Consider the following 23911-nt stretch of genomic DNA (forward strand, 5'->3'; position numbering starts at 1 on the left):
CTAAGCCAAAAGACCACGAACCTGAGGTATCACTGTGAAAAGTGGAGAGATGTCATAATGGGTCCTTTTAGATGGCCTTACCAAATCATTTGGAGACGGTTCTTGTGAAAGAGATCGAGCTCTACATCGAGAAGTCCTAGCCTCATCTGTGAGCGGTTCAGGATCTTGTATTTCGGACTCGTGTCTGTTTATTTTCCCCGGGCGTTTTCGGTCATAACTATGAAAATAAACAGACAAATATTCAAAGTCTGTGCTTTCAAAGCTAGATAAATCATCTAGCGTGAAGTAGTCCCAGTCCGTAACGCCCGGGCTTGCCCCCCAGTCCTTGAGATCCCGAGCCCACGAGCCAAGCCTTCCTTGTTCCTCCGACGCTAAAGTAGGAGGATCTAAAGCAAACTTGAATAGTTTCCTATCGGAAAGGTCTAAGAATGAATTCAGTTCATTGACAATACCCAAACGAGGACAGATAGTGCGCACCAAAGTTGTATTCGCCAAAACTCGCACTGGTGTTCACCCAACCATTTGAATAACACGCAGCATTTACGAGAGCCCTCCCGTTTTCAACAAGAGACGTTGGCGAAGATAAGTGTACGAAGAATCGGCACAGTACAAGAAGTGCGCAACGGATGGAGCCACAATTTCTTCAACCTTTGCCGCGACAAAAAGGCAAGTGATACCGACTAGTTGCAACTTTGCAAGGGAAACGACGCGTGCGGAAAGGAATCGATCGATAAGGTTAACGCACAAGAACAGCGTTTCTGGCAAAAGACGAAAACGGACGTGGACTTGGACCAGCCAGTCAGTGAGGATTCCACGCATCTTCCACGCAAGCTCTTTCTGGCTTTCCATGTAGTTCGGGTTGGGCATAGTGGTAAGCTGCACGTTATGAATCATCGGTGATATAGTTAATGAGTATGTCAAAACAATGCGCACCTCGATCTCTTTCATGTAGTTAAAGATCTCAATCACATACTCGCTAACCATCAAATGGTCGTCTGCATCCTCGGCATCGAGGTCATCCCATTGGTCACCGTAGGGATCTGCCTCTGGTTCACTATCTGCGTAAGCTTCAAGAGCAGCTTCTTCGGCTTCCTGTTGTAACTGTTCTTGTTCGAAGAGTTTCACTTCGTCAGGGATGTCTGAGGACGTGCGCCGCTTCTTGAAGACACGATTGTCCTCGACGTCATCCTCGTGCTTTGCGGGGGCCGAGTTGGCAGGCGAGTTGGAACCTCTGATGGACAAGTCTCGTCTACAACGGTTTGCAAAGCTAAACCCGAACGTCTCGTCGAGACCCGGCGTGGCTGAGGTTCTGCTGAGGGAGCTGCATTGGTAGTTGGATGGTCATCGATTGCCATGGCATCTTCATCTGCAACCTTTCCAGACTCCTCCTTCACCTTGTCCAGATTCTGCACTTGAGGTGCCACAACTGTACTCCTTGTGGCAAGACGTGTCGTAGAACCTGAGACAGTGCACAATGGTTGCCTTGCTGCAGCAACCAGGGACGGTTTTGACTTGATCACGACGCCATCAAATTTCTCCTTAACCTCCTTGACGGGATCAGCTTCTTTCCTCTTCCCTTTGACTTCCTTAGCTGGAACATTAGTGGTTTTGTTCTTGTTCACAAATCTCGTGACTTCTCCCAGAGCCTCACGCTTTCTCTTCCCTTGAGCGGCGAGATTGACCTTGTTCTCATCATTACCGTTCGCCTTTGCTCAAGATGCAGCGGTTGCAGCAGTAGCTCAGGTCAGACCACCAATCGTAGCAGTACCAGAGCCATTCGATGATGGGGGTTTCACTCGGGCAGTAAGACGCGATGGACGAGCATTGGCATTCTCGTTATCTTTAAGAGTTGTCGTACGAGTTGTCCGCGTTACACGCCGTGTCTATTAAATGAGCGATGAAGTCACAACAACGAGCGAGTAAAAGATAGAGAAAGCTCACAGGAATATTCGAAGCCATGAACAAGAAATGTCCGTTGAACAATAACTAGGATATGATAGACGACAGAAATGAAAAATGAAAGGGTAAGAACGTTGCAGACTGAAGCCAAAGGTGGAGAACGACGGAATATCCATACTAGGGACTGCTTGTCTGTTCCCAGTTGTCCTTAGGTATGCTTCGCTGGCAATTCGGACCACATCTTCTTTGTGCGCAAGAACCAATCAGAATCGACTGTGTCAATGAGAAAGAAGTCGCCAGAAACTTCGTAGTCTGGGGCCATAGCTGCACCACGAACTATTGAACGAAGAGGGACGAACTCAGCATCTGAGCGTGACTTTTCCCGAATTCGCCAGAGCCCAAGGTCCTTGTCTTTGTGTCACCGCCGACCTACTGGAGCATCATATGGTTGAACCAGCGCAAACGGATAATCAACCTGATCAATGGTACAAATAAATAGCATGATGAGGCGAGCGAAAATCCTTGAGTCCACTGTTTGCAGTAGGACACAATCATATTGTGGATGATTGTAAAACCAAGGGTTACATCGAAGGTAATCGGTATATTGTCGCCAATCGACTATAGATTCATAGTCAACTTTCATGAAACAATATTCTGTAATCTTGTCTTCAGCCCCCAATTTGATGCGTTTCCCACCAGGGAATGCTATATTATTTGCGCTGAAAAATATGTTAAGGTAATTTGAGAGCCTTATACGAAAGCTTGTGAATGCTGTATCATCCTTGCGTGCTTCTTCCAGGCCTTGAAATGATGTTGCAGGACACTTTGAGCCTAGCGACACATGACTCGTTTCGGTGATCTTCAAGTCAACTTCATCCCCTTCGAGATCACCCATTAACTGGCTATCAAAAGCTGCTATATCCTGGCGGATAAAGCATGACACCAGACACCAATGGTCAGCCTGAAGGATCTAAGTGATGATATCAGATACTGGTTGTCCTTATAAATTAGACAGACCAACCTGTTCAGCAACGTGTTTGAAGTTTGTTCGGAATCGATAAGAATCCTTGAGTGGGCCATGTAACTGCTCGTTTGGTTTTGTATTGTAGTTCCGGGTTACGCCTTTTGCTTCGATGTCTTCAAATGCATGTTTATTCATGTGCATCTTCGGAAAGTTCCAACTTTTGTCTCTAAGTCCATCTGCCGCCTTTAAATATTCCTGCACAAGTCTTTAATAATTAATGAAAAATAATGATGGCAACCTACATCCATAGCTTGTGAAAATAGCTTCAAAGCTTGTCTACCAGCTGCAATAGTCTCTGTCGTGTGAACTGTTAGTCCTGTATACATATCAACATCAAGGAAGAGGCGAATGCTCTTCAAAAGAAGATGTGCTGGCTTGTGTAATCGAACATCAAATATATTGTGCGAAGCAAAGATAACCATCTACAATAGGTATTTAAAAAACGACGAAGGACGAACCATACTGATTATACCTTGGATATATCTTCATGCTTTGTTGCATCCGAAAATTCTATGCTAGCCACTCTGTCAAAATGGTTCAGATTTCGCCAACGAGGCATACCATTGAACCTAGTGTGATTTAATATATGTTATAAGTGTTAATAAGATAAGAGTGCGTACTGATTATCAAGCTGATGGGATGCTGCTCGGCCCTCTGCTTCTATCCAGAATAGAAACTCCTTCCAGAGATGATGGCCCCATAGGCCACTATTATGTGCATGTAGCCGGTCCCAAGATAATGCTTGATGCACATCAGAGTAACGGAACCTCCAAAAGACATTCTTATCCCATATGAGCATAATATAGCAGTATTAAAGATATCTCACCTTAACAGGACGAAGTCCACAGTTCTTGAGGACAATTTCCTTGTCTGCCGCTGTTTGCTGCTGCTCCGCTTCTAGTAATATAGATTCTGAATGAGCACTGGTCCGACGAGTAAATGTCTGTGTTGTATCTGAAAGTTTGTCCCTCGGTACAAGGCATATTGGGCACGGAAAATTACAATTTGTCCCACGTAATGAAGACATTGCACATCTATGAAGGATAAATAACTAGTTGATGAATACAAAGAATTTACTTACTGTTCCTCGTAGTCAGCAGAAAGTATCAAAATAATAGGGAAAAGATAAAGAACATCACCCTCAGTGCGCTGATAATAATAGCCAGTCTTGGCGTGAAGTTCTAAAGATTCAACAACTTTCAAAAATGATTCATGTCATACGACATTCTTGAAGTTAGCAAAACTCTTTTTACCCTTATGTTCCTCATCTTCCGGCACCTGTAATGAATAACCATTATGCTCTGTATAATAGTGTGGATTGAATAATATATACCACCGGAAGCCACCCTACAACTCTTCCACCTCCGACACCTGTACCATTTCGGATATCAGTGGGCAAGTTTGCACATCGTGCAATTACGGGATAGCCCTTTACAGTCCCGAAAGAAGACAGAATTGTTTTATCAGCATATAAAATAAAACATAGAGGCTTTCCACCATCTGGAAGCCTTGACTACAACATGTACATTAATTGTATACAATAGCAAATAAGTTCAACATCACGTACTTGAATATCCCAGAAATCCCCAGCTGTCCATGGTTCGTCAATGAATTGTACAAAATTGTCACCGTTAAATTTGGAAAGCCGTTCGGCATCAAATACAAAGTGCTCTGAGAGGTGCGGGTTCCCTAATAAGTCCAATGCCCAATCCCACAGCGAACGAAAATGAACATCAAAGGAATGGTCTTTGCCTTGATATGGTACATTGATTACAGTCTTTTCAAACTGGACTTATTTGTTGTCAGTTCTCATACGCAATAAATGTGTACAATATCACAAACCGGAGTTAGGGCATGAGAAGCAATCTTCCATGTCTCGTAAAGGTCAGATTGATCTTTCAGAGTGAACGAGCCAGGGTCTTGTATACTCTGGTGAATGACCTTGACTAATCTATTTATCTGGTCTTTATTTAACGCTGCTTCAAGAGCGACCTCCGCAAATTCAAAGTCGACCCGGGATTTGAATGGCTGCCACGGACATGAGTTTTTGATGCGTGCTTTGCCAGAAAATCCACGTTTGAAATCAGAGAAATGGTCCACTTTTGCAGTGCGGCCACTTGTAGGGTGGTACTCAGTTTTGATATCATCTATTTGAAGACTTTCCCCCATGAAGTTCAGCCCGACAGGGGGTGCATCATGAAAACGAGATGATCCTGTAAAGATAAAATAGTAACGACCGACAAGCACCAGACTGATATATACCTACCATAGTTATCTTCTACGTCAAAATTGGTGTCGGTGTTTTCCCATACATGTTTTGACGAAGATCCCACTGCAAATTGTTTCTCTAGTTTTTTCGCTAAGCAGAAACGTTAATGAGTACTCAGTTTCCATGTCAGACTGATCTGCCTACCTTCTTTTTTTTCTTTCCGAAGCTGCTTGTCTAATTGAAGGTCTTGCGCCAAATCTGCCATCCGCTTTATACATGTTGCTTTGTGTCTGGGGAGGCCCATAGGCTTGAAACGTCCCCCGCAGGAAGGGCAAGCTTTGAGGCCATCATCGTGATTGTCGAGAGCAATAGATTCTGTGTGGAGATACACACTGGGAACCTTTTGCTTGTCCTTCGGCATGTTTATCAAGGAGTTGTTGATACAGAGTTGTTGAGGATAGAGCTTGAAGCCAGTACAGATATACAGTTATGGGCGAAGCTGACTATGTACAGACAGATTGAAGGACGTCGTCGTTGGTGAGAGCGAATCGATGCGGACGCAATACGGTTGCCATCTGGTTGCAACCGAACCGGCCGACTGTTAGTAAGCTACACTGCTTGCACGCTGCTTATCACACCAACCCAATCATGTGCTCTTGCAACCAGTATAGGAAATCTCCGACATGACATGAACGATTCTTTCTACCCCACCCAGGACCCCCGCGTATTGGTATAAATGTCCTATCCAAAATCGCCAAATTTTGGCCTTTCCGTCTTTACTGATTTGGCTCAGTTCCGTCCGCATTGTACTCGGACCTCAATTTTTGCCCTGCCATCCGTCCGCCAAAAGGATACTACCTCAATTCACGAGCACCTTGTCCGCTTGGCAGGATACAAATTTGGATCATGAGGGATCCGTCCACACAGCAAGATATGACCTCAGATTGCGAGGGATCCGTCCACAAAAACAGAGAGAGGACAGTAAGTAGAATGCTATAGTATGACTAGTGTACAAAGGGAGGTATATATATGTATTAGTAGTCAATAAAAAGTAAAAAAGGGATGCCAATCAGATATCTTTGTCACCGCTGAAGGTATCCTCTTTGCCGTCAATGCCCTCTGCCCCCGAATCTTCTGCATCATTGGCACTGTTTGGCAATGCATCTGCGACAACTGGCCCTCCCCCACAGTGGGCTTTGATAAGAAGCTGTATGGCGGTGTGAACAGCATGAATCCTGTGGCACAATGCTTGCATAATACCCGTAGAGAAGGGACAGAGTGTGACTAAGGTGAAAGGGTGGGCATTGTCGGTTTTGATGGAACAAATGGTGAGCACAAACATACCTAGTGTTCAGGGCTACAATATTGAGTTGCAAGACAGTGAGAAAAGTGACCGTCGCTCGGCACTGGGGTTTGGCAACATTGTGGCACAGCGCAAAAAGAGTTGCTGTGAAAGTACGGTCGTGTTAGGTTGTGTGACAACACAGCGCACCGCATATGACAACGTGCACTCAATGTATGTGGTTGACTGAGGGTTTGCCAGCGGTAGGTGAGATCAACATGAACCCACATGCCGTCGAAGCCTCATCCATCCAAAGATCTGATCAGACATTGCTACCGACACACCCCGCCCGTCCGCCTCCCAGGATCAGACATTTGCCAGATTTTTGGCCTTTCCATCAGCATAGAGATCGGACATCAGGCCATTTTTAGGGTGGTTTCCGTCCGCCCAGTGGATACCACATCCAAGCCGATATGCGGGGGTCCTCCCCATCCAGGCTGCGAGAATTTAGGACATGCAACAAAAAATTGGCCATAGTGAGAGAGATATGCCGCCTTTGGCAGCCCGGAAAAGTAGAGTAATTTGACTCCTGTACCTAGCAAGTCTTCTTTTGTGCCTGCCACCTATAGCTCACTACCTGCTTCAGTGTTTGAAGTGCCAGTGATATCAATGGTTCAATGAGAAAACCAAGACTTGTGAAACCAAAGATAACTTATGTGCAATATTTGGGAGCTCCTCCTTTAAGTTGGCTAATTTCCTCCTCTAAGGTGGCTATACACCTTTGAGTTCTTGCACTAGCAACAAGAGAACCATGGTGATTGTTGCTATTGTTGTCCTGAGAGCTGTTGATATCAATAGATGATTGACTCTGAAACATATATAGCAAATCCAGGTTGGTATTGTTACTTACTGCAACCAATGCCTTTTTATCTTCTACGCACTCAGAGTACTCTGAGTTGTCTCTGAGATTTTCCTATCAGGCTGTCAATAAGCACAGAATTGCCAATCTCAATTCATGCTCAAGTCTGGCTAAATTGTGGGCTGGTTAGCATTCCAAATCTGAGTGTTACAATACACAATTTTTGGACCTTTCCTTTAATTTTCATTCTCCGCTTTAACCTTTTTACTATAGTTCACACTCCGTGCCATGCGGCACTTTCCTTTTCGTTCTAACTCCACTTTCTCGCGCAACACTGCCTTTATCCTTCTTTTAGACACAAAGTCTCTCACGCAGTGGAGCTGGTCACATGGGCTGCGCCCTCTGACATCATCAGCCACTGCTTTTATCAACTGTACAGTACATAGGTACAAACACTCTGTATTAGTATAAATACCCCAACAGATCAAGGAGACTCCTCAGCGAGTCCTCCTGTTGTTAACCAACAAACTCTCTGCAGCCTAAGGGGTAACCACTTCCCATTCACTACCTTTATAAATGTATTCTTGTGTGCGCCAGAGTAACTAACTCTTGGTTGTTACATTAGGACTTGCTCTTCTACTCTCTCGCACAATTGTGCAAAAAGACCCACTGGGCACCCGGACTCCAGGGTGAAGGAGATTTGGTTATTGGTTGGGAATATCCCGCATAGCAGATAGGTGTGCTCCTAGCGACAGCCTTGTAGTGCTTTGGGAGAAGAACCAATACCTGTGATATGCGGCCCCCACTACCAGAATCAATCGGATACAACATGATAATGGTAGTCATAGATTGATTTACAAAGATGATCAAAGCAATTCCCACACAAATGGAAATCACATTGGAAGGAGTAGCGCGATTATTTAGAGATCACGTATTTAGAAACCACGGCATACCCGACAAGATCATTTCAGATCGGGGACCGCAGTTTATTTCTAAATTCATGAAAGACCTACACACACTCCTTCAAATAAAAGCAAATCCATCAATGGCATGGCACCCACAGACGGATGGACAAACAGAGAGGATCTATCAAGAGATAGAACAATATCTCAGGATCTTCGTAAACCATAAACAAGATGATTGGGCAGAATGGCTTACCTTAGCAGAATTTTCATATAACAACTGTGAGGCAACGATAAACTATAACAAAAACAAGCCCTGTCTCCTTCTGCGCTTGCAGGGAGTAAAAGGTTTGATGAGCTTGAGGTCGACAGACGCTAGTAAATATAGCGAGTAGAGGACTTTGAGAGGTAAGCTTCAAAGGTTTCCGTTGAGGAGTAAAACGGGTAAATTCAGTAATAGAAAACTAAGGAGCCATACATGAATAGGTAAGGCTTTATATAGTGAACTGTTCGTTCCTCAGACCGAAAGGAGAATATATGAAAAGTGGTCTGAAGAATCAATCGGCCAATAAGAAAAAGAGAGAACAACTATCGTACAACTTTTAACTTGATTAATCAGCGGTGAGAGATTTGTACTAATAATAGAGGTTTGTTACACATGTTCAGGAACCGTATCCTCATGATAAGGTACAATCCTGAACAAGGCGTTTATTAGTGTATCCAGGCTTTACTGGGGCTTGGAGCTGGTTGGCGAGATGCCTATTACCAGTCCTTACTCAGTGTGCTGGCTGGCTGGGAGTGATACCCAGTCTCTGATCTGTGATATAAAATGGTAGCGATGGTTAAGAAAGCCTGTGAGGGCTATGAGAAGTAAAACGGCAAATGATACCTCTAGCCCTAGAGCCAGAGGTGTAACGGGAAAAGCGTTTGAGAACCAAGTTATAGCGAAGATAAGAAAATAATAAAATGGTTCTTACAACAACAAGCAACATTCTGCAACAGGATATAGCCCATTCTACTTAAATCATGGACACCATCCGAGAACACAGGAAGTAGTGAGAGTGGAGGTAAAAAAATGAAAATGCAGAAGATTTCATAAAAAGAATGACAGAGACGAGGAAGAAAGCAGAAGAGTCATTACGAAAAGCAGCAGAACAGATGAAAAAACAGTATGACAAAAAGAAAAGAGAAGCAGTGGAATATAAAGTAGGAGATAAAGTATATGTGAAAGCAACCAACATTTTGACGGACCGACCAGCTAAAAAGCTAGACGATAAAAGACACGGTCCATTTGAAATACTGGAAAAAATAGGTGAATCAGCCTACAAACTATTACTACCACCAACATGGCGACCTATTCATCCAGTCTTCAATGAAATAAAACTTACACCATACAAAGAACCACAATTCCCCTCTCAAGGGAAACCCAAACCGATACCACCGGTGATAGTGGACGGACAAGAGGAATACAAAGTTGATGAAGTTTTAGACTCACGTCTCAAAAGAGGAAAATTGGAATATCTAGTATATTAGAAAAACTATCCAAAAGAGGAACACACATGGGAACCCGAACAACACCTAATGTAACAACCAAGAGTGATTTACTCTGGCGCACATAGGAACACACTATAGTAGATAAAGAAGGAGGGATCACCCCTCAGGTTTCAGTGAGTTAGTTGTGCTAGACAACAGGAGGACTCGCTGAGGAGTCTCCATGTATTGCTCCTGTATATATACTAAAATACATGAGGTACTGTACAGTTGTAAATAAAGTTTAAAGTCCGATGTCTAGCATGTGACCTGTCACATGGTGAGTCTAGACTTTGGTCAGGTGATGTGTCACATGACTTGGTCATGTGACTTATAAAAGTCGAAAATGTAAAGTAAAGTAAATGGTCACATGACTGGTCATGTGACTTGGAAAATGAAAAGTTAAAGTACAAAAGTGAAGCGTAAGTAGGTGCTGGTATGTCAATTGTAACACCTAACCAATTCACCAGACAAGGTGAAAACATTCCACGATAAAAATCCTAATGCACTACATTTCCAACCTTTCGAAAATTTTACTATGACGAGAGTACGAAAACAATTATTTAATTGGGAAAACGGGAAATATGACCCTCACTTTTGAGACAAAAGTCTTAAAGAGGGGGTAATGTCACGATTTGAACCAAACCGTTAGTTTCTTTTGATTCATTATTTAAATACATCTGATCACGTGACAAATCACGTGATAAAAGCACATGACTCATTATGTAAACAAAGTAGTTAGTTATATCCGATCACGTGACAACCACGTGACAAAGCCTAGACTATGACACACAACATCAGTCAGCGCCTCATGGCTACTGCATGTTGTATCAGTCAGCACCTCATGGCTAACATTCAGAACGTATATATATCGACACCCATGTACATACTTTTCTCCAGTTGTTGATTACCTCTAAATACAGTGCTTGACACTACTTGTTGACTTTTGAAACTTATACCTCCGTTAACTCGGTATAGGGTATAGGAATCTTACAGTCCAGCCCAAGATTAAATTAATCTTCCCTAGTTGGGTAGCTTCAGCGGTGACTCGTTCTCTGTGTCCTTGGTACTCGACAACAAAAGAATATTTGTGTGTGATACAGCCACCTGCGTTAAATGTACCATCAATGTTATAGACACGGGAATAGATACATCTAATTTTACAAGGGGGAGTCCAATCCGCTCTGCCCAGACCTGGTCTATGAAGATTCTGTTAGCGCCTGAATCAAGCAGTGCGCTGGTTGGGTGTACTATGCCCCAGGCAAGGTTTTCCACACCAACATCTAAACAGATCTCTTTTTGGAATAAATATGTGTGCATCAACACACGCCTTGGGATTTTGGGCAAGGGTGGCTCCAAAGAAGAAGAAGTATTGAAAGAAACATGTTTTTCTATGTTATTTTTACCAGAATCAAGCACCCTATTGTTTGTCTCGCCGGGGCCACGCTCCAAGGGAGATGCTGGTGCAGCGGTAGTATTATAAATATTACAGTCACAATGATTCATACAAGTACAAGTTTCAGATAAATTGGGGAGCCACCCCCATCTTTCCTTTATTGCTCGTGCAACACCCCAGAGCAGGGGCCACCTTGTTGTGGTTTACTTCATTGTTTCGGGGAGCGAAGGCACCCAAGTGACCTAAGCTCCGAACTCTTTTCCCTGAGCCTTCATCTCAGCAGCCTGCTGATTGTAGAAGAAGGCCTAGATTTCATTGTATGATCGACTGGCCAGAGTCTGGAGCCGATCGTCCAGTTTTTTGGTTTCTAATTGGCGCGCCTGGCGCCCTTGGTTATTTTTTTGGTGAGCATCCTGCGCTCCATTTCTACAGTCTCGGGACATGTGTCCCTCTTGGCCGCAATTGTAGCAGTTCCCCTTGAATCTGCGCATTTGTCCTCCTTGGACCGCACCAATATCCATGGGGGCTCCCTGCCCTGGTTGCAGCCCGAACAGCTTGAACCCATGAGAATGCTTATGTTGGTTTGATGACCCAGGGCGCCTGTGGGAATAGTTGCTTTTGGTGGTCCCGCCACCTTGGTGCATCTTGTAGAGCTCTATGGCCCTACCTATCTTTCAAACCTCCTTTGCTGCTTCGGAGAGGTTCTCACTTCTCATATCCTGCAGGTAAAGCTGTTCTGCAATGTGGGGGTTCACATTGCATTCCAGCAGCTCCACTGCATGTTCATTACCAAGACCCCCTTGGATAGAGAGGGCCAGGAACCGGGTTACGAAATCATCTGTCCTCATGTTGCCTTGTTTGAAGGAACAGATTTGCTGACGCGCCCAGTCACGCTCAGCTTGTGGTTTGAAATATTTTTCGATCTTGACTTTGAGATCATCCCAGGTAGGCCACACTCTTCAGTAAATTGCGCTCTGTCTCCCTCAAAGGCGCCAGGGTTAGCAATGACTTCGACTTTCTTATTGAATTTTTTCTCTACTGAGGGGGTTGCCACAGGGGGGTTTGCCTGCAGCTCGGCGAGTTGCGTAGTTAACGCCAAGATCTGTGCACGCATGTTGTGCAACAGAGCGTTGACGTCAGGGGTTTGCAATGACATGTCGACTTGTTCCCTTGGTAAAGTAAAAAAAACGTAACAGGGGGTCCCCGCTTGCTATCTGCGGATCTACCTCTTCCCTGCTGAGTATCACATCTCAATCTCCGACTACCCACACTATATATAGTATTTGAAAATGTATGTAAAGTTATAGTATTAAACCCTGGTCTGTCACGACTTGAACCAGAAGCACTAGCCTGAGCGCTAGTTTCCTTTTTCATTTCTTTGATATCTGATCACATGACACATAAGATATGTTAAGCTGCTGCTTTAGCGCGGATAACATAAATACGTAGCTATATCAGATCACGTGACCATCACGTGACATAAGTCTAGAACCATTACAAAGAACATCAGTCAGCGCCTCATGGCTGACTTTCAGAAACATATATATAGTAGACCACCATGTGCATACTTTCCTCAGTTGTTGATTAATTCTCAATCGCTATTTGTAACGCTACTTGTTTGATTTGAGCCTTCATCCCTCCGTTAACTCGGTATAGGGGATAAGGGTTTTACACAATCAACAACTGCCACAAGTACCGTTTATGAATATAACAGCAACAATCCTAACCACCATCATCGTCACCGTTGTCATCATCTTCCTCATCCTAAACCTACTTAAACGCTCAAACCAAACTACCACTACCCTCCCACTTTATCACCTACCCACTCGCCCCGACACCATTTTATCATTTTTCCCGGCCAACGTCTCCCCCTCCTCATCCCAAGACTCGTTCGTAACCATCCCCCTGTAAATACATTTTATATCACTATAATCTCTTTGGTGTGGAACCATTGGGATTTTCTCGGTTTTACATAGTTTCATTTTCGATTTCCTCTGACCAGGCCGCACATTTGCGTCCGCCAGTCGGGAGAAGGACTGAAAGCTTAATAAGCTGGTCACATTGGGACAACCGTTCGGACCCCAATTTATCACTATACCTTTTACATAAAATTCGTAAAATACAAAAAATAGTCACCATACATACATAGTCAGTAGTGGGCTGAAGAGGACCACTTTGACTCAAAGAGAACAGATAGACTACTAGGATCTTAGAAAGCGGTGTATCGATCCAGCTTATCACTGGTGAACTCCTTTCTATGCTTAGTAGAGATTTTTACATTTGGATCGGAGAGCAACACATTTACTCTCAAGATTACGTATTCAAAAGGCAATTCCCCCTACCAGAAATAGAACCCATCAGAATCCCATCCCCTTTAATCAAATCCGAAACTCCCCCTCCTCCCCAACTCACATTCAATGTCCAACCTAGAATATCGCGATCTGCCCGAGCCATCCAACAGCACGGACAGCGCATTTACCAGGGAAATGATGGACGCATTACCCAGAATAGACACTCCCCCCCCGAAAGAAGCGCGATTGGAAGCATACGTAAAACAAGAAGTAGAAAAAGCAATAAGACAAACACAAATGCATTACCAATCGCAGCTAGACGAGGCGCTCGAAGAAGTGAGCGTCTTGCAAAGAAAATTAAAGAAACAGACACCGCCACCTCCAGAAAAGGTGGAGAGAAGTAGAACGGCACTGGAGAAACCCGAGAATTTCTCCGGAGAAAAGAAAAAATATAGGGCCTTTAGAGAGTCCTTATTACTACATTTTGAAGACGATGCCGTATATTTCAAAGATGACCAAAAAAAGATAAGCTTTGTGCTATCTTTTATGAAAGAAGGAGAAGCCGCGGCCTTCCGGACCGATTGGCTAGAGAACCGAGTCGACGCCCAACAGCTGGGGCTCGATATTACAAACACGTACGGAAGTTGGCCGTATTTTGCGGACAAAATGGAAGAAAGGTTCAAGGACAGTTTTGAAAAAGAAACTGCCAAGAACGAAATATTGACCCTGAGACAGGGCAATGAAACCGCCCAAGCCTTCTTTGAAAGGTTTGAGGAAAAGAAAAGATGGGCGGGATATACAAATAGGATAAACGAAGAGTTCCTAATATCTCTACTCAGAAGGAACATGAATAAGCCGCTAGTAGACAGGGTGATCTACGGCGGGCATATTCCCAGAGATTACCAAGAGTGGAAAAGGGAACTTATTAGAATAGACTATATTTGGAGAGAGAGAGAAAAAGAGAAGAAAGGTTCCGATACTGGAAAAAAATCCTATTCGGAACAAAAGAAAGAAGGAGAAAAGAAGAGAGACGGAACCGGATATACCTATACCGGTAGCGGAGAAAGAATGGAGGTGGACAAAGCAAAGTTCCGCACTGAGGGACGATGCTACCGGTGCGGAGAAAAGGGACATAGAAGCTTCGAGTGCAAAGACGCGCAAAAAAAGAAGCCACAATTTAATGTCCGAGAATTCTTAGAAAAGATGAGGAAAGAGGAAAGGGAAAAACTCCTTGAGGGTTTTTAAAGAGGCCAGCGGTACTGCATCGACCGACTGAGCCTAAAGACGTTTCGAATCGATTTCTTCCTTTGACTGTAGATACATATGACTCAGAATTGTTAAGCTGCAGCTTTAGCGCGGATGACAATAAAACTATTTCCACTCAGACAAAGAAAGAAATCCGAAACGAAAAAGATGCAACTAGAGTAAAAGCGGTGCAGAGTGATAAGACATCCGCAGTTCCAACGGCGGGCAAATCACTAAAAAGCGCAGCATTTACAATAGATACTAAGATTCCTACACCCGATGCGGCGAACTCTACGGAGGAAAACGCAGCAGAGACTGTAGAAGAAAGGTCAGGAACCCCTTTAAAAAAACCTAGAACAGAAGTTTGGACCCCAGAGTGGGTAGTAGACAGGCTAAGAGACCAAAAGGAAGAAAGATCCATTGGGATTCTGAGTGCCTGGACACATAAAAAGAGAACGAGAGAAGTAACCCGGGAAACGATAAAAGAAATCAACCGGTTACCAAAAGTAGAAGCTATACAAGCGATCATAGAAATTGCCTCCCCAAAAAAGTACATTAGGGGCACCCAAGGCAATCAAATGAACGTAAAATGTAAGCTTACTACATTAGATACTCTCCAATCAGAAACAGTCGAAGCACTATTGGACAGTGGATGCACGGGGAGTTGCATCGACTCCCAATTTGTGAAAGACAAAAGATATGAGAAAAGGAAGATACCAAGACCTATTCCAGTCTATAATGCAGATGGAACTCTTAATAGAAACGGAGCCATCAATGAATTTGTAATACTGCTCATGGAAATCGACGGACACGTCGAGAAGATACATCTTGCCGTAACCAATCTGGGTAACGGAAAAATGTTTCTAGGACATGAGTGGTTGAACAAACATAATCCTAAAATAGACTGGAAAGAATCGAAGTTGACCTTTGAAAGATGTCCTGAAGAATGCAGACCGAGAATCCGAATCTCTGATCCAGAGGAGGATCCGGAAATATTCTTTGAGGAACTAGGAGAAGACGAGAGGATGATACAGGTGAACCTCCATAACTTCGAAGATGCCACGATCGACGATCAATATTACCATATCAGAGCCCAAGGCACAATGGCACAGAAGCTAGCAGAAGCCGCAGGCAAAGATCGAAAAGAAGGAGGATTCAAAAAGATAGTGCCAAGACGCCTTCATCAATACAAAGACGTATTTGATAAAAAGGAGTTTGACACATTACCTGAAAGAAGGCAATGGGATCACGCAATCGAACTAATACCGGGAGATCACTCCCTAGATTGCAAGATTTATCCATTGGCAAAAGGAGAGCAAGAAGAACTAGATGCGTTCCTAAAAGAGAATCTAGAATCGGGACGGATAAGACCATTAAAGTCCTCATTCGCATCACCATTCTTCTTCATCAAAAAGAAAGACGGGAAGTTGAGACCAGTTCAAGATTATAGGAAGCTGAATGATATCACTATCAAAAATAGATATCCACTTCCGTTGATCGGGGAACTAGTAGACAAATTGAGTGGAGCAAAATACTTCACAAAGTTAGATGTAAGATGGGGATATAACAATATCCGAATGAGAGAAGGAGATGAGCATAAAGCGGCGTTTAGAACAAACCGGGGATTATTTGAACCATTAGTCATGTTTTTCGGACTGACAAATTCCCCTGCCACGTTCCAAACGATGATGAACACACTTTTCAAAGAATTGATAGATGAAGGATTAGTAATCATATATCTAGATGATATCATGATATTCACAAAGGATATAGAAATGCACCGAGCAATGACGCGACGTGTGTTAGAAATCCTAAGAAAGAATCATCTCTATCTTAAACCAGAAAAATGCGATTTCGAACAGACAGAAGCGGAATACCTGGGACTGATCATCTCAGAGAACGAAATTCGCATGGATCCGGTAAAAGTAGAAGGAATCAGCAAATGGCCAGAATGCAAAAATAAGAAGGATATACAAGCATTCTTGGGATTTGTAAATTTCTATTGAAGGTTCATAGAGGGCTTCGGGGAAGTAGCCAAACCATTGACCAAGTTAACGGGAAAAGAGGACTTCATTTGGGGAAATGAACACCAAGAAGCATTTAACACATTGAAACAATGTGTAGCTTCAGCCCCAGTGTTAGCTCTCCCAGTACCACATGGCCAATACAAAGTAGAAGCAGATAGTAGTGACTTTGCTATGGGTGCTGTCTTATCACAAAGACAAAAAGATGACTGGAAGCCAATTGCATACCTCTCCAAAGTGTTAAACCCCACAGAACGCAATTACGAGATCTATGACAAAGAACTTCTTGCCATCATGACGGCACTTAACGAATGGAGACATTACTTAATAGACGCAGAAGAGGAATTTGAAATATGGACAGATCATCAAAATCTGCTGTATTTCAAAGAACCCAAGAAGTTGAACAGGAGACAGGCGCGGTGGATGACAGAGTTGAGCCAGTACCATTTCACGATACATCATATGCCAGGAAGGAAGCATATAAAAGCAGATCTTCTCTCAAGGCAATCAGATCATAACAAAGGAGAAAACGATAATTAGGATGTAATTGTTGTTAGATGAGAAACTCTTCGCACAAATGACCCTTTCATCAAAACAAAGACAGGCAATAGCAAATAGTCAGGAAGAAGAATTAGTGATTTCAAAATGGATCTTCAAAAGGAAAGGGAATGTAGATGATTTGATAACAAAGATGAAAGAAAAGATAGAGAGGAGGGAGGATGGATGGTTTGAGGAAGATGGCTACGTAGTATTCAAAGGCAGGATCTACGTACCAAAAGATGCCAAACTAAGGGAAGAAATTATCAGACGAAACCATGACTCTACCATTGCAGGTCATCCAGGAAGATATAAAACAAAAGAGTTGATCACTCGACAATACTGGTGGCCCTATATGGACAGAGATATCACGAGATACGTGGATGGATGTGAAGTCTGCCAAAGAACCAAAACAGACCATGAGAAAGAAGGCAGCACCGCTCCATCCAAACAAAATCCCGGATAAACCTTGGCAGATCATATTGGTAGATCTGATCGGACCACTACCAGAATCAAACGGATATAACATGATAATGGTAGTAGTAGATTGATTTACAAAAATGATCAAGGTAATTCCCACACAAATGGAGATCACATCAGAAGGAGTAGCACAACTATTTAGAGATCACGTATTCAGAAACCATGGCATACCCGAAAAGATCATCTCTGATTGGGGACCGCAATTTGTTTCTAAATTCATGAAAGATCTACATATGCTTCTTCAGATAAAAGCAAATCCATCAACAGCATGGCACCCACAGACGGATGGACAAACAGAGAGGATCAATCAAGAGATAGAACAGTATCTCAGAATCTTCATAAACCATAAACAAGATGATTGGGCAGAATGGATTACCTTAGCAGAATTCTCATATAACAACAAACAACATTCTGCAACAGGATACAGCCCATTTTATTTAAATCATGGACACCATCCGAGAACACAGGAAGTAGTGAAAGTGGAGGTAAAGAACGAAAATGCGGAAGATTTTGTAAAGAGAATGACAGAAACAAGGAAGAGAGCAGAAAAATTGCTGCAAAAAGCAGCTGAACAGATGAAAAAGCAGTATGATAAGAAGAAAAGAGAAGCAGTGGAGTATAGAGTAGGAGATAAGGTGTACGTAGAAGCGACCAATATCTCAACAGATCGACCAGCCAAGAAACTGGACGATAAGAGACACGGTCCGTTTGAAATACTGGAAAAGATAGGCGAATCGGCCTATAAACTAGCGCTACCACCGACATGGCGGCCTATTCATCCAGTTTTCAACAAGATGAAGCTCACACCATACAAAGAACCACAGTTCCCTTCCCAACAGAAACCTAAACCGATACCGCCGGTAATAGTAGACGGACAAGAAGAATACGAAGTCGAAGAAGTTTTAGACTCACGTCTAAAAAGAGGAAAATTGGAATACTTAGTACACTGGAAGAACTATCCAAAAGAGGAACGCACGTGGGAACCCGAACAACACCTAAACAACTCACCCGAAAAAGTAAAAACATTCCACGATAACAACCCTAGTGCACCCCGACGGATCCGATTTCAATTACATTTCCAACCCTTCGAAAACTTCACAACGACTAGAGTCCGAAAACAATTGTTTAATTGGGAAAACGGAAAGATGGACCCCTACTTTCGGGACGAAAGTCCTAAGGAGGGGGTAATGTCACGACTTGAACCAGAAGCACTAGCCTGAGCGCTAGTTTCTTTTTTCATTTCTTTGATATCTGATCACATGACACATAAGATATGTTAAGCTGCTGCTTTAGCGCGGATAACATAAATACGTAGCTATATCAGATCACGTGACCATCACGTGACATAAGTCTAGAACCATTACAAAGAACATCAGTCAGCGCCTCATGGCTGACTTTCAGAAACATATATATAGTAGACCACCATGTACATAATTTCCTCAGTTGTTGATTAATTCTCAATCGCTATTTGTAACGCTACTTGTTTGATTTGAGCCTTCATCCCTCCGTTAACTCGGTATAGGGGATAAGGGTTTTACATGGTCCGAATGGTTGTCAGGGGGTGGTCCGCTTGTTAAGCTGTCAACCCTTCTCCAGACTGGCGGAGGAAAGTGCCCGGCCTGGTCAGAGGTATTCAAAGAGGAAAATTTTGTATTTCTAAATCTAATCAACAGAGGTTCCACACCAACTGCTGAGCTATAGTACTCCCCTTAACGCTGGGGGCCGCGTATCACAGGTATTGGTTCTTCTCCCAAAGCACTACAAGGCTGTCGCTAGGAGCACACCTATCTGCTATGCGGGATATTCCCAACCAATAACCAAATCTCCTTCACCCTGGAGTCCGGGTGCCCAGTGGGTCTTTTTGCACAATTGTGCGAGAGAGTAGAAGAGCAAGTCCTAATGTAACAACCAAGAGTTAGTTACTCTGGCGCACACAAGAATACATTTATAAAGGTAGTGAATGGGAAGTGGTTACCCCTTAGGCTGCAGAGAGTTTGTTGGTTAACAACAGGAGGACTCGCTGAGGAGTCTCCTTGATCTGTTGGGGTATTTATACTAATACAGAGTGTTTGTACCTATGTACTGTACAGTTGATAAAAGCAGTGGCTGATGATGTCAGAGGGCGCAGCCCATGTGACCAGCTCCACTGCGTGAGAGACTTTGTGTCTAAAAGAAGGATAAAGGCAGTGTTGCGCGAGAAAGTGGAGTTAGAACGAAAAGGAAAGTGCCGCATGGCACGGAGTGTGAACTATAGTAAAAAGGTTAAAGCGGAGAATGAAAATTAAAGGAAAGGTCCAAAAATTGTGTATTGTAACACTCAGATTTGGAATGCTAACCAGCCCACAATTTAGCCAGACTTGAGCATGAATTGAGATTGGCAATTCTGTGCTTATTGACAGCCTGATAGGAAAATCTCAGAGACAACTCAGAGTACTCTGAGTGCGTAGAAGATAAAAAGGCATTGGTTGCAGTAAGTAACAATACCAACCTGGATTTGCTATATATGTTTCAGAGTCAATCATCTATTGATATCAACAGCTCTCAGGACAACAATAGCAACAATCACCATGGTTCTCTTGTTGCTAGTGCAAGAACTCAAAGGTGTATAGCCACCTTAGAGGAGGAAATTAGCCAACTTAAAGGAGGAGCTCCCAAATATTGCACATAAGTTATCTTTGGTTTCACAAGTCTTGGTTTTCTCATTGAACCATTGATATCACTGGCACTTCAAACACTGAAGCAGGTAGTGAGCTATAGGTGGCAGGCACAAAAGAAGACTTGCTAGGTACAGGAGTCAAATTACTCTACTTTTCCGGGCTGCCAAAGGCGGCATATCTCTCTCACTATGGCCAATTTTTTGTTGCATGTCCTAAATTCTCGCAGCCTGGATGGGGAGGACCCCCGCATATCGGCTTGGATGTGGTATCCACTGGGCGGACGGAAACCACCCTAAAAATGGCCTGATGTCCGATCTCTATGCTGATGGAAAGGCCAAAAATCTGGCAAATGTCTGATCCTGGGAGGCGGACGGGCGGGGTGTGTCGGTAGCAATGTCTGATCAGATCTTTGGATGGATGAGGCTTCGACGGCATGTGGGTTCATGTTGATCTCACCTACCGCTGGCAAACCCTCAGTCAACCACATACATTGAGTGCACGTTGTCATATGCGGTGCGCTGTGTTGTCACACAACCTAACACGACCGTACTTTCACAGCAACTCTTTTTGCGCTGTGCCACAATGTTGCCAAACCCCAGTGCCGAGCGACGGTCACTTTTCTCACTGTCTTGCAACTCAATATTGTAGCCCTGAACACTAGGTATGTTTGTGCTCACCATTTGTTCCATCAAAACCGACAATGCCCACCCTTTCACCTTAGTCACACTCTGTCCCTTCTCTACGGGTATTATGCAAGCATTGTGCCACAGGATTCATGCTGTTCACACCGCCATACAGCTTCTTATCAAAGCCCACTGTGGGGGAGGGCCAGTTGTCGCAGATGCATTGCCAAACAGTGCCAATGATGCAGAAGATTCGGGGGCAGAGGGCATTGACGGCAAAGAGGATACCTTCAGCGGTGACAAAGATATCTGATTGGCATCCCTTTTTTACTTTTTATTGACTACTAATACATATATATACCTCCCTTTGTACACTAGTCATACTATAGCATTCTACTTACTGTCCTCTCTCTGTTTTTGTGGACGGATCCCTCGCAATCTGAGGTCATATCTTGCTGTGTGGACGGATCCCTCATGATCCAAATTTGTATCCTGCCAAGCGGACAAGGTGCTCGTGAATTGAGGTAGTATCCTTTTGGCGGACGGATGGCAGGGCAAAAATTGAGGTCCGAGTACAATGCGGACGGAACTGAGCCAAATCAGTAAAGACGGAAAGGCCAAAATTTGGCGATTTTGGATAGGACATTTATACCAATACGCGGGGGTCCTGGGTGGGGTAGAAAGAATCGTTCATGTCATGTCGGAGATTTCCTATACTGGTTGCAAGAGCACATGATTGGGTTGGTGTGATAAGCAGCGTGCAAGCAGTGTAGCTTACTAACAGTCGGCCGGTTCGGTTGCAACCAGATGGCAACCGTATTGCGTCCGCATCGATTCGCTCTCACCAACGACGACGTCCTTCAATCTGTCTGTACATAGTCAGCTTCGCCCATAACTGTATATCTGTACTGGCTTCAAGCTCTATCCTCAACAACTCTGTATCAACAACTCCTTGATAAACATGCCGAAGGACAAGCAAAAGGTTCCCAGTGTGTATCTCCACACAGAATCTATTGCTCTCGACAATCACGATGATGGCCTCAAAGCTTGCCCTTCCTGCGGGGGACGTTTCAAGCCTATGGGCCTCCCCAGACACAAAGCAACATGTATAAAGCGGATGGCAGATTTGGCGCAAGACCTTCAATTAGACAAGCAGCTTCGGAAAGAAAAAAAAGAAGGTAGGCAGATCAGTCTGACATGGAAACTGAGTACTCATTAACGTTTCTGCTTAGCGAAAAAACTAGAGAAACAATTTGCAGTGGGATCTTCGTCAAAACATGTATGGGAAAACACCGACACCAATTTTGACGTAGAAGATAACTATGGTAGGTATATATCAGTCTGGTGCTTGTCGGTCGTTACTATTTTATCTTTACAGGATCATCTCGTTTTCATGATGCACCCCCTGTCGGGCTGAACTTCATGGGGGAAAGTCTTCAAATAGATGATATCAAAACTGAGTACCACCCTACAAGTGGCCGCACTGCAAAAGTGGACCATTTCTCTGATTTCAAACGTGGATTTTCTGGCAAAGCACGCATCAAAAACTCATGTCCGTGGCAGCCATTCAAATCCCGGGTCGACTTTGAATTTGCGGAGGTCGCTCTTGAAGCAGCGTTAAATAAAGACCAGATAAATAGATTAGTCAAGGTCATTCACCAGAGTATACAAGACCCTGGCTCGTTCACTCTGAAAGATCAATCTGACCTTTACGAGACATGGAAGATTGCTTCTCATGCCCTAACTCCGGTTTGTGATATTGTACACATTTATTGCGTATGAGAACTGACAACAAATAAGTCCAGTTTGAAAAGACTGTAATCAATGTACCATATCAAGGCAAAGACCATTCCTTTGATGTTCATTTTCGTTCGCTGTGGGATTGGGCATTGGACTTATTAGGGAACCCGCACCTCTCAGAGCACTTTGTATTTGATGCCGAACGGCTTTCCAAATTTAACGGTGACAATTTTGTACAATTCATTGACGAACCATGGACAGCTGGGGATTTCTGGGATATTCAAGTACGTGATGTTGAACTTATTTGCTATTGTATACAATTAATGTACATGTTGTAGTCAAGGCTTCCAGATGGTGGAAAGCCTCTATGTTTTATTTTATATGCTGATAAAACAATTCTGTCTTCTTTCGGGACTGTAAAGGGCTATCCCGTAATTGCACGATGTGCAAACTTGCCCACTGATATCCGAAATGGTACAGGTGTCGGAGGTGGAAGAGTTGTAGGGTGGCTTCCGGTGGTATATATTATTCAATCCACACTATTATACAGAGCATAATGGTTATTCATTACAGGTGCCGGAAGATGAGGAACATAAGGGTAAAAAGAGTTTTGCTAACTTCAAGAATGTCGTATGACATGAATCATTTTTGAAAGTTGTTGAATCTTTAGAACTTCACGCCAAGACTGGCTATTATTATCAGCGCACTGAGGGTGATGTTCTTTATCTTTTCCCTATTATTTTGATACTTTCTGCTGACTACGAGGAACAGTAAGTAAATTCTTTGTATTCATCAACTAGTTATTTATCCTTCATAGATGTGCAATGTCTTCATTACGTGGGACAAATTGTAATTTTCCGTGCCCAATATGCCTTGTACCGAGGGACAAACTTTCAGATACAACACAGACATTTACTCGTCGGACCAGTGCTCATTCAGAATCTATATTACTAGAAGCGGAGCAGCAGCAAACAGCGGCAGACAAGGAAATTGTCCTCAAGAACTGTGGACTTCGTCCTGTTAAGGTGAGATATCTTTAATACTGCTATATTATGCTCATATGGGATAAGAATGTCTTTTGGAGGTTCCGTTACTCTGATGTGCATCAAGCATTATCTTGGGACCGGCTACATGCACATAATAGTGGCCTATGGGGCCATCATCTCTGGAAGGAGTAGTGGGGGCGTCATCTGTTAGCCGAAGGTGAGTATAA

At 43.5% G+C, this 23911-nt stretch overlaps 6 protein-coding genes across 6 annotated transcripts; 2 read left to right on the top strand and 4 right to left on the bottom strand.

Moving 5' to 3' along the window:
• Positions 1–1959, bottom strand: SERLADRAFT_438877 (uncharacterized protein; the record flags this gene model as incomplete). Its single annotated transcript, XM_007319257.1, has 7 exons — positions 1–422; positions 478–503; positions 545–876; positions 934–1229; positions 1280–1711; positions 1769–1883; positions 1942–1959. 7 exons carry the CDS (start codon positions 1957–1959, stop codon positions 1–3), a joined length of 1641 nt encoding a protein of 546 aa, XP_007319319.1.
• Positions 1960–2107: 148 nt separating this feature from the next.
• SERLADRAFT_438878 (uncharacterized protein) lies at positions 2108–5553 on the bottom strand (the record flags this gene model as incomplete). Its single annotated transcript, XM_007319258.1, has 14 exons — positions 2108–2275; positions 2333–2869; positions 2921–3118; positions 3166–3345; positions 3396–3492; positions 3544–3704; positions 3750–3846; positions 4005–4119; positions 4177–4201; positions 4257–4436; positions 4491–4709; positions 4766–5136; positions 5190–5282; positions 5337–5553. The coding sequence occupies 14 exons, from the start codon at positions 5551–5553 to the stop codon at positions 2108–2110; spliced, it is 2658 nt and encodes an 885-aa protein (XP_007319320.1).
• A 5116-nt stretch (positions 5554–10669) lies between these two features.
• SERLADRAFT_438881 (uncharacterized protein) lies at positions 10670–11211 on the bottom strand (the record flags this gene model as incomplete). Its single annotated transcript, XM_007319259.1, has 2 exons — positions 10670–10774; positions 10828–11211. The coding sequence occupies 2 exons, from the start codon at positions 11209–11211 to the stop codon at positions 10670–10672; spliced, it is 489 nt and encodes a 162-aa protein (XP_007319321.1).
• A 195-nt stretch (positions 11212–11406) lies between these two features.
• On the bottom strand, positions 11407–12257 carry SERLADRAFT_438882 (uncharacterized protein; the record flags this gene model as incomplete). The annotated part of the gene is made up of 3 exons (XM_007319260.1): positions 11407–11768; positions 11811–11999; positions 12056–12257. The coding sequence occupies 3 exons, from the start codon at positions 12255–12257 to the stop codon at positions 11407–11409; spliced, it is 753 nt and encodes a 250-aa protein (XP_007319322.1).
• Positions 12258–14425: 2168 nt separating this feature from the next.
• Positions 14426–14774, top strand: SERLADRAFT_391665 (uncharacterized protein; the record flags this gene model as incomplete). Its single annotated transcript, XM_007319261.1, has 1 exon — positions 14426–14774. One exon carries the CDS (start codon positions 14461–14463, stop codon positions 14635–14637), a length of 177 nt encoding a protein of 58 aa, XP_007319323.1.
• A 7145-nt stretch (positions 14775–21919) lies between these two features.
• SERLADRAFT_408906 (uncharacterized protein) lies at positions 21920–23334 on the top strand (the record flags this gene model as incomplete). Its single annotated transcript, XM_007319262.1, has 6 exons — positions 21920–22136; positions 22191–22283; positions 22337–22707; positions 22764–22982; positions 23037–23216; positions 23272–23334. 6 exons carry the CDS (start codon positions 21920–21922, stop codon positions 23332–23334), a joined length of 1143 nt encoding a protein of 380 aa, XP_007319324.1.
• Positions 23335–23911: the final 577 nt, after the last annotated feature.

This window comes from Serpula lacrymans (assembly GCF_000218685.1).
Source record: "Serpula lacrymans var. lacrymans S7.9 unplaced genomic scaffold SERLAscaffold_8, whole genome shotgun sequence".
In the NCBI taxonomy this organism is placed as follows: domain Eukaryota; kingdom Fungi; phylum Basidiomycota; class Agaricomycetes; order Boletales; family Serpulaceae; genus Serpula; species Serpula lacrymans.